Genomic DNA, 10,412 nt, shown 5'->3' with positions numbered 1-10,412 from the left:
TGTATCATCTATTGTTTAAATTCAATTATTGATAGCCCAATAAAAATTTGTGGCAGACCCAAAATTCAAATGATAAGATTAGAGATTAAATGTAACATGACTTTCTAGGAATATGTCCATTAGTTCCATTTTTTAAAAAATCATACATGAATCAAGGTTGTGACTTCTGTTTTAATATATAAGATATGAAATCCAAACTTATTGGATTAGTCATTTGTAAAAATTCTCCCAAATTTCAGCCTATCGGAAAAAAGAATAGATTTTGTCAATAAAAGCTCTCAAATGAGATTTGGAGGGGTTTAGATGATATTTTATAGTGAAAAAACAATGATCAAAATACAATCTCCTATGTTGGTATTTGAAACTTTTTTAAAAAATAAAAAAAATTTGGTTCACATTTTTAAAAAGAAAACTAAACTGTTTGGAATGAAAATAAAAAATTTATTCGAAAACTGATTTTAAAAAACTTTTATATATTTTATAAAACTATAAAGATATCCACTTATATTAATTTAAAATTTTATTTTATTTTAAATAAATATTTAAAATTTAAAAGATTTTTTCAAAAACTCTAAAAAAATTTCAAAAACCAATAAAGCTAGTAACAATCTTTTTAAGATATAGTCAAATCTCAGATTTTCTTGAATTTACTCAAATCTTAATATTTTTCAAATCCTTGATTCCATAGGCCCCCTTAGTGTATTTTTGAAAACGTTTTAGCCAACATATATGGTAGAACTACGAAAAAATTACACGGAAACATATGTTTTCATTGTCAATTAACACTTACACATATTTTTTACTTGCCATGTACTTTTGTTGAGTAAATTAACCAAAACCCACTTCTAATTTAAACCTCACACTTTCTTTAAAATTTAAAATCTTTATTCATGTCACATATGGCACGGAGGCGGAAACAATAGCAGATGCGGTGGAGAATTGACTTATGGTGGTGGCACATACTAGTGGTTACATGAGTGGATCTGGTGAAGATGGCTGAAGATCAACAAGTGTAGGATCTCATGGTGGTGGAGCTTACGGAAACGGTGAAGGAGGACCTGGAGGTGGATTAGCAGCTGGATGGTATGGAAGAGGTGGTGGAGGAGGAGCTTATGGCTGAGGTATAGCTCATAAAGGTGATCCTGTGTTAATCTCACCGGCAAAAATTCACCGGCGATTGGTGTCTACACCCAACGAAAGTTAATTCCTCTAATTCCGGCAGCTCAGTACCCAAAGCTTATGACGACGACTCCGATTTCCAAATACTTCGATGAACCGTCGCGTTGCGTCGAACAAAATAATGAAAGGTTTCAAGTTTTGTAATTTTATCTCTCGTTCGATGTTGCAAACTAAATTTCACTTATTATGTCCACATCTATCTACTCAAGACAATAACCACTCTTTTTGGCATTTGTTTGTGAAATGAATCTTAAGTCATGAAAGGAAGCTTTCTCAAGCTTATAGACTTTGTGTGGAAACATGGAGAAGTATGGTCTTATGGTGGTGGTGAAAGAGGAAGAGCTGGAGGTGGAACCGTGGAGGTGGATCAGAAGTCGAAAGGTAAGTACAAGGTGACGGTGGAGGAGCTAATGGCGGAAGTGGAGCTTTTGGAGGTGGATATAAAAGTTGTGGTGATGAAAGAAGTGGTTAGCGGTGATGGAGGCAGTGGAGGAGGTTATGGTGGACGTAGAGGAGGAAGTGGATCTTATGGAAGTGGATATGGAAGTTGTGGTGGTGAAATAAGTGGTTAGCGGTCATGGAAGTGTGGAGGGTCTTGTGGTGGTGGTTGGATGCGTATTGTTGTGGTTTTATGCCCATATCTTCTCTGCTCTTCTATGAATATTGCGAGAAAGGCATTTATGGAAGAGAAAAAACAAAAGTAAGTTAAATAGTACACATCAAGTGTAAAGTGCCTAAATATATTAAAGGCCCGTGACAAAATAACATTTTACGTAATTCACTCTTGAAATAATCAATTTCTTTTTAAAATTTTGAGTGGAACACGTGTATTGTGTTTATTAACTTGATAATTAAAAATAAATCAAATACAATTAGATAATCAAAATATTAGTATTTTAGTTTTTAAGAGATTTATATAGTTTTTCATGAATGCTGATATTTCTTTCTTTTCTTTTCTTTTTTGCTAAAAGCTCAAATTTTTTTTTGCTTTTCGTATACTTTTTAAAGATACTTTGAGTTTAGTGTACATTTTTAAAAATAAAGCCACATATTTAGCATTCTAGAAATTTAATAACTGTAAAGGTAAATGTCAAAACACAAAACATAATATTATTATGCTTTACCAAGGTTTTATACCTTTAGAGTTTCTTATCGTTTTGAATCCCCATTTTTTATGTAAGAAAATTAAGTGATTCAAGAAAAATGTATCAAGGTTACTCGCATATATATTTACACTGTTAAAATATATACATTATTTTAATTTTTTAACAAATGGGACAAATCCAATTGAAATAAATTAAAAAATTTACTGTCATGGAATTTCTATTGGCTAGCGCATGATTACAGGATTTCACTGTTAGTCCTTATATCATATTCAATTTGACGATTAGGCCCATTAGAAACCAGATTACAAATTCCACCGCCTATAAGCTAGGCATCATCTATTTTCTTAAGGAGTCTAAATAGACCTCGTCGTCCGTCACTGATCTCCCAACTCATCTCTGCCTGCTCTTCTCGGCGAGACTTTTGGGATCAATCATGGATGAAGAGTACGAGGTTATTGTTCTCGGCACCGGTCTCAAGGAGTGTATCCTCAGCGGTCTCCTCTCCGTCGATGGCGTCAAGGTCCTCTCTCGATCCCTCTTCCCTCGTAGCTTTTTGATTCATGATCTGGTTTGCGTTGATCCGGATTAGAATCTCTAATTTTAATTTGGTATATATGATGATCGGATCTCAAAATCAGACGAGATCTCCGATTGTATCATTTGTATTAGGGTTGATTGATGAATTCAAATGTATAATCCGGTTTAGTATAAACCAAACTGGTTATATAATACGACTTGATATATGTTTGGTTTATGATTTCTTTAGAGATGGGGAGACTTTGTTGTTATGTGAGTTTTCTTGGATCTGATAAGCTTTATTGTTTTGCAAAGGTATTGGTTTTGGTGGTAGACTGATGAGAAGTGTTGTTTTTTGTGGATATTTAATGAGTAGGTGCTTCACATGGACAGGAATGATTACTATGGTGGAGAATCTACATCTCTTAACCTCAACCAGGTTCTTCTTTCTCAGCTTTTTTTTTATAGGTTTTGTGGTGGTTTTATCAGCAGTTACTTTTATTATACGGGTGATTTTTGTTTATTTCATTTGCAGCTTTGGAAGAAGTTCAGGGGAGAAGACAAGGCTCCTGAACATTTAGGTGCTAGCAGGGACTACAACGTTGACATGATGCCTAAGGTATTCTTGTTGGTGCCATTCACTTTCTTTCGTGCTGATTAAATTATATTTAAAGACTCACACTACTTCATTGTGATTGGCCAGTTTATGATGGGAAATGGCAAGCTTGTGCGTACCCTTATTCACACAGACGTTACAAAGTACTTGTCCTTTAAAGCCGTTGATGGAAGCTATGTGTTCGTTAAAGGCAAGGTACAAGCTTCTCATTGGTTGCAGTTTGCAGTTTTTTACAAAATTGTTTTGCTGATGAATCTTTAACTTCTGATGAAATTTTTTCTTACAGGTTCAAAAGGTGCCAGTGACTCCTATGGAGGCCCTCAAGTCTCCGCTCATGGGTATATTTGAGAAACGTCGTGCTGGCAAGTTTTTCAGTTATGTTCAGGATTACGACGAGAAGGACCCGAAGACACACAACGGAATGGATTTGACCAGACTTACAACAAAGGAACTGATTGCGTAAGCTGATTCCCTAATCCCTTCTAAGCTTGATTCTGGTTTTAATGAGTTTCTATTAAGATTTTAACCATTTAGATAACATTTCTGCAGGAAGTTTGGTCTTGATGAGAACACTGTTGACTTTATTGGTCACGCAGTGGCACTTCACACCAATGACCAGCATCTCAATCAACCAGCCTTGGATACTGTAATGAGAATGAAGGTAAAGTTTTGTCAGACTTGTCTCCCTTTTTTAATAGTTCTATGTTTAGTTCTGAAGGAGTTAAGCTGACATTCACGCTTTAAATGGTTGGCTAGCTCTATGCGGAGTCTCTTGCACGTTTCCAAGGAACCTCTCCATATATTTATCCTCTCTATGGGTTGGGAGAACTCCCTCAGGTTTATCTCTCCCTCTGATATTTGCCTTGGTTGCATGAATTTTCCTGATGATTAATTTCTTGATTCTTTTATGACTCTTCTCTATATCATCTCCTTGTTTAGGCATTTGCACGACTTAGTGCTGTCTATGGTGGCACTTATATGTTGAACAAACCTGAGTGCAAGGTATCTCTCTTCCTCCTTTTTATACCATCTTTGTGTTTTTTTTCTTGTGGTCAAGTGTGTGAGAAGGGTGTGAGATGTAGAATAGACTCATATAAATCACTGTTAATATTATGGCAGGTGGAGTTTGATGAGGAAGGAAAGGTTATTGGTGTAACATCTGAGGGAGAGACTGCTAGATGCAAAAAGATTGTGTGTGACCCTTCCTACCTACCAAACAAGGTATTATTAGCATTTTCAAAGCATCGATTATGATTTAAGCTTGTCCTTCCTTTTTTTCTGGTTAGTGGTTATTTGCATTGTGTATGGAATGTTTCATGATACGATGAGTAATCACATTCAAACAGGTTAGAAAGATCGGCAGGGTTGCTCGGGCCATTGCTATTATGAGCCACCCTATTCCAAACACCAATGACTCTCACTCAGTACAAGTCATCATACCTCAGAAGCAGTTGGCCCGTAAATCAGACATGTAAGTTTCTTTTGTATTTTGCTTTTTTAATGTTTTGTGATGCCTAAGCTCCATGTCAATACCATATTGCATATGTTCGTAAGCTTGCTATAAGATTATCTTTCTTTCATATAGTTGGAAACCCTCTTTTGACCACAACTTGATTGCACATCCACGCACAGACATTTTATGTTTTGCCATTTGTTACCATTCTCTTTATTTTTCTCTGTTGGTTCTGATATTCTAAGAGGTCTCTACACACTGACAGGTATGTTTTCTGCTGTTCGTACTCCCACAACGTTGCTCCCAAGGGAAAGTTTATCGCATTTGTGTCGACAGATGCAGAGACTGATAACCCTCAAACTGAACTAAAGGCTGGAATTGATCTATTGGGCCCTGTTGATGAGATATTCTTTGACGTATATGATAGATACGAGCCTGTCAACGAGCCGGCTCTGGACAACTGCTTTATATCAACGGTAAGCTGAGACCCATCTCTAGTTTCTGTATCAGTTGCCTGCTTTAAGTATTTAACGCTTTCATTGGTGATTACAGAGCTATGATGCTACAACACACTTTGAGACAACTGTTGCTGATGTGTTGAACATGTATACTCTTATCACTGGAAAGGTAAACGTTCTGAAATTCCCTATGGATGTATATGTTGAGGTCATGTAAAGAAAAAAATTTGGTTTCCTTTACATCTTTCACATCAATTTTGTGTTCTTAATGTCTTGTGTTGCAGCAACTGGACCTAAGTGTTGATCTGAGTGCAGCAAGTACTGAAGAGGAATGAGGAACCACAAAGAACCGGTGGTTCGTGCTCTCGAGTTGTGGTTTCGACTCTTGCTTTTGTGTCCTTTTTTTCATTATTGTTCTTTTTTTTCGGTTTGAAGACCAAACATACAGATGCTCATGTCTAGTTCCCTTTACTGTTGAATTCCCGGTTAAGATATAACGAAGATCTTTAAGACTTGTTTGCCTCTACTTTGTGTTTACTTACTAGGGAAAATTCCTTTGCTAAAATAATATACGAACTATTTAGGCTTCCCAATTAATACACAGACTAAATTTTGTTACCCATAAAATACGTCAATTTTGACAGCGTTAACTCTGTTTAACAGAGTATTAAGAAGACAGTTAATTTTTTAATCAGACACGTGCTTGAGCGGTGAAAAACTCGGGTATTTTCATAAAATTTCCAAATCGATTGAAAACAAACCCTAATTTCATCTAGCCCCAAATCGATTAAGAACCCTAATTTATTCGAATTCTCTTCTTCTCGAAACTGTGTTTTTCTTCTTCTGTCGCTTTGATCTCCATGTTTTGAGAGAGACAAAGAAGATGAGGTGATTTCGTTTTCTCGAAATTGTGGTCTTTTGACTCTTTAGAACATGTTGCTTTGAATTTGCTTTGATCCTAATTCCTTACTTTGATTGTAGTGAACAAGGGGTAATGAAGATTTCTTTACACTATGGAGGCATAATGGAGCACAAAGATAACAATTTTTTTCTATCGGGGAGGATTTGTCAACAAAGATATTGTTATCGATCCGGTTTACATGACATGGTCAATGTTTGAAGGCTTCTGTGAAGACAATGGGTCAAATGGGTCAGTGAAATATGTTTGGTACAAGCTTCCACAAGAAACTATGGATTTGGTGAGAGCGATTTCCGAACTCACTTCAGATTCGTCTATTAATCAGATGTGTAGTGAAGCTATGAAAGTAGGTGGGGTCGATATTTACATTGAGCAAAACAGAGGTGAAGAAGAAAGGGTTGATGAAGAAGTACAGAATGATGGTGAAGAAGAAAGAGGTGAAGAAGACAGAAGTGAAGAAGATAGAGATGATTAGAGTCACAACAATGGAGAACAGTCAAATGCTGGTGATGAGGCAGAAGAAGAAATCATCGAAGAAGGAGGAGAAGATATTCCATTTCAGTCACTCTTTGAAGATATTCGTGATGAAGAAGTTAGAGGTGAAGCTAATGATGATGAGGAAGTTAGAGGTGGAGCTAATGATGATGAAGAAGAAGAATCTGAGAGACAGTTAAGGGATGTTGAACATCCGGCTCCTGCTGTTGACACTGACAATGAATGGGAAGACTTCAATCGACAGGAAAAGGTCATTTTGAGAACAAGATACAGCAATGAGAAGCCTCCTTACCTGTGGTTAATGCAGACTTTCAAGAGTGGGGGGGAGTTCAAAGATCAGCTGCTGCGCTATGTTCTGAAGACAAACTACGATGTGAAGCTATGTAGATGGGAGAAAACGAAGTTAGGAGCCATTTGCACAAAAGACAAATGCAAGTGGAAGATTTATTGCTCAGTTGAGAAGCCAAACGGGAAGTGGGTGGTGAAATCTTATGTAGATGGACATAACCATATGAAGAGTAGCAAAGCGAGGATGTTGAAGCAGGGTACAATTGCAAGGTTGTATAAGGATGAAGCAAGAAGAAGGCCTGGTATTAAGCAAGGATGAGATAATGATGAGGTACAATCTCTCAGTTTCTAAATGGATATGCACGAAAGTAAGAAGAATGGCTCTAGACTTGGTTATAGAAACTCAGAGGGAACAATTCACCAAACTGTGGGATTACGAGAAGGAGCTTCAGCGTTCAAATGAAAATACGAAGACTGAGATTGTGACTATTCCTCGTGAAGATGGCAAGTTCGTGTTTGATATATTCTACATTTTCTTTGAGAATCTTAGGAGCACATAGAAGCGTTGTTGCCGGCCTATTATAGGACTTGATGGGGCGTTTATGAAATGAGAGTTAAAAGGTGAGATTCTTGCGGCTATTGGACGAGATGCGGATAATAGGATTTATCCTATTGCATGGGCAATAGTTAGAGTCGAAAATAATGCTTCATGGGCTTGGTTTGTTGATAAGTTGAAGTCTGATTTTGATTTGGGGTTAGGAAATGGATTCACTATCATATCTGACAAGCAGAAAGGTTTGATAAATGCTGTTGCAGACCTTCTTCCCGGCGCAGAGCATAGACATTGTGATAGACATATTTTTGCTAATTGGAAGAAGGTTTATGGACAGTCAGAGTATGAGGATTACTTCTGAGCAATTGCATACAGCTTCACTCAAGGTGATTATCATTACAATATGCACGCTTTAGAAGTGTTCGATGCAGCAGCACATGAGGACTTGCTGAAAACAGAACCGAAGACATGGTGTAGAGCGTTTTTCAGTCCACATGCACGATGCGAGGATGTGTGTAACAACCTCTCAGAAAGCTTCAACTGAACAATCAGGGAAGCTCGTAAGTTGCCATTGATTAACATGCTTGAGGAGATTAGGAGACTTGCAATGAAGCGTAACTCTAGAAGGCGTGACAAAACAAGTGGTTGTTCAACTCCATTTCCACCAAACATCATGGAGATTTTTGAGCAAAACCGCAAGCAAGTAAACATCGCACGGTCATTAAAAGAAGTGAAAGCTTGTATGAAGTCACTGAGTTTGACTGTAGCTACTTGGTATGTCTTCCACAACAGCATTGTGCTTGTAATCGATGGGACATCACGGGAATACCTTGTCAGCATGCTATTTATGTCATCAATGAGCATAACAAGGAACCTGCAGAGTGAGTACCTTAACTTCTCTATCATTTGTATTATGGGATTTGTTTGTTTTATATATGTTCTAACTCTCTCTCACTCTCTCTCTCTCTCTCTAGCTATGTTGATAGTTACTATCTGACATCAAGGTGGCAAGACACTTATGAAAACAACATAAAACATGTCAACGGTGAGAGATTGTGGGAGAAGACGGGTAAAGAAACTGTACAAATCCCTGAAAAAATTAGAATGCCAGGACGTCCGAAAAATTATGATAGGATCAAGGAGGCACATGAGTCAAAGACAAATCCAACAAAGGCCACAAGAGAAGGAAGAAGGATGACATGTAGCAACTGTAAGAAAACAGGTCATTACTGTGGAACTTGTACTCTACAAGCTGCTCCTGAACTTCCTAAACGCAAAAGAGGACGACCAAAAAAGACCCCGGTTAGTTACAAGTTGATTTGCATATGTGAAGCTTGTTTATTGATGTGTATGTTAATTCATATATGCTTTTCTTTATGGAGCATTCAAAATGCACCGAAGAGGAAGAGGAATGCTAAAAGCCAGTCCACACCAAATCCGGTCAGCACACAGCCTTCTGTTGATCCACAACCTTCAACTGCTCCACAGCCTTCAAATGCTCCAGCTGCTAGAGGACGTGGCCGTCCCCGGGGAGGAGGGAGAGGGCGTGGTCGCGGTCGCGGACGTGAGCGTGAGCCTCCTGTTCCAAGAGAGTCTGGTTGCTATATTGGTCCTTACTTTGGTCGTGTATTTGATGTATGGGGGCCTACTGCTGTGAGTGATCAGAATTCACAAGGCTCTCAACAACAACCTCAAGACTCTTAGGCTCTATCTCTTTGTTATCCTCTTGTATTGTACTTTTCTCACTTCTAAAACTCCGTAGGATGATCTTCTTTTGGTTGGATGTTTTCTTAAACTTCATCACCTTATGTCACTTCTCTTTAAGATTATCTATGTTATGTTTGCTTTATTTAAGAAAGAAGACGGGAAGAAGACACAAAATATAACAACAACTAAAATAAACTTCATTGATGAAACATGACAAACCGAAACACTCCAACACACATCCATCGTTAATACAAACCAAAACACGCAACACACATCCATCGAAAATACAAACCGAAACAGAAACACAAATCCTAATGAGAGATGACAACAAAAGACACAAACCATAACTACTTCTTCACCATGATAACGGCCATAATGATTATGATAACAATGAAGCCTCCACACGAAAGACCAATGAATTGCCTTAGTAATTTCTCTTTTTCAACTGATGTTATAAGTGCAATTTCAAGTTTCTCTTTCTCCTCTGCGAGTCTGTTCCCTTCCTCCAACAGTAATGCAGTTGAATCTCCAGCTGGGGCTTCTTGAGAAGTTGTCCTAAGCAACTGTTTAAGATTTTTTATTTCTCCTCTCTGACGATCCATCACGCATTCATTTTGCTCCTCCTTATCAACCCAATTGACGAACCCATGAGAATCACACAACCAAAACCTTCGACCCGGATTGTCATCTGTCCATGCCTTCGCCGTACTCATTCGTTTCTTCCAGTAGCATAAGGGACCGCCGAACTTCTTCTTATAGGATGACCTTGCACTTGAACTCAACCCTTCACTCTTAGCCATTGATTTGGGGATTTCTGAGAAAAATAAGTGAAGAACGAAATTAGGGTTTGTTCTCAATTGATTTGGGAATTTTTATGAAGGAACCGAGTTTTTAACAGCTTAAGCACGTGTTCAGTTAAGTAATTAACGTCGTCTTAATACTCTGCTAAACATAGTTAACGCCGTCAAAATTGAAGTGTGAAACCTCCAAAATTCAAAAGTTGATGTATTTTATGGGTAACGAATTTAGTCTGTGTATTAATTGGGAAGCCTAAATAGTTCGTGTATTATTTTAGCAAAAGAAATTTAGTCTATGTATTTTTAAGGAATTTTTCCTATTTAT

General features: G+C 37.6%; 3 protein-coding genes across 3 annotated transcripts; 2 read left to right on the top strand and 1 right to left on the bottom strand.

Moving 5' to 3' along the window:
* The first annotated feature begins 295 nt into the window (after nucleotides 1–295).
* On the top strand, nucleotides 296–2,003 carry LOC106396819 (glycine-rich RNA-binding protein 1). Its single transcript, XM_013837310.3, has 2 exons — nucleotides 296–1,307; nucleotides 1,435–2,003. Exons 1-2 carry the CDS (start codon nucleotides 1,271–1,273, stop codon nucleotides 1,749–1,751), a joined length of 354 nt encoding a protein of 117 aa, XP_013692764.1. The 5' UTR covers nucleotides 296–1,270; the 3' UTR covers nucleotides 1,752–2,003.
* A 359-nt stretch (nucleotides 2,004–2,362) lies between these two features.
* LOC106396818 (guanosine nucleotide diphosphate dissociation inhibitor 2) lies at nucleotides 2,363–5,842 on the top strand. Its single transcript, XM_013837309.3, has 13 exons — nucleotides 2,363–2,805; nucleotides 3,178–3,240; nucleotides 3,337–3,420; nucleotides 3,505–3,612; nucleotides 3,704–3,876; nucleotides 3,967–4,078; nucleotides 4,174–4,254; nucleotides 4,357–4,419; nucleotides 4,537–4,638; nucleotides 4,764–4,888; nucleotides 5,136–5,346; nucleotides 5,423–5,497; nucleotides 5,613–5,842. The coding sequence occupies exons 1-13, from the start codon at nucleotides 2,719–2,721 to the stop codon at nucleotides 5,661–5,663; spliced, it is 1,335 nt and encodes a 444-aa protein (XP_013692763.1). The 5' UTR covers nucleotides 2,363–2,718; the 3' UTR covers nucleotides 5,664–5,842.
* Nucleotides 5,843–9,637: 3,795 nt separating this feature from the next.
* Nucleotides 9,638–10,090, bottom strand: LOC106393319. Its single transcript, XM_013834032.1, has one exon. It carries the CDS (start codon nucleotides 10,088–10,090, stop codon nucleotides 9,638–9,640), a length of 453 nt encoding a protein of 150 aa, XP_013689486.1.
* Nucleotides 10,091–10,412: the final 322 nt, after the last annotated feature.

This window comes from Brassica napus, chromosome C4 (assembly GCF_020379485.1).
Source record: "Brassica napus cultivar Da-Ae chromosome C4, Da-Ae, whole genome shotgun sequence".
NCBI lineage: Eukaryota > Viridiplantae > Streptophyta > Magnoliopsida > Brassicales > Brassicaceae > Brassica > Brassica napus.
The sequence above is the reverse complement of the archived record's forward strand: the minus strand, read 5'-3'. Positions and strand labels throughout refer to the sequence as shown.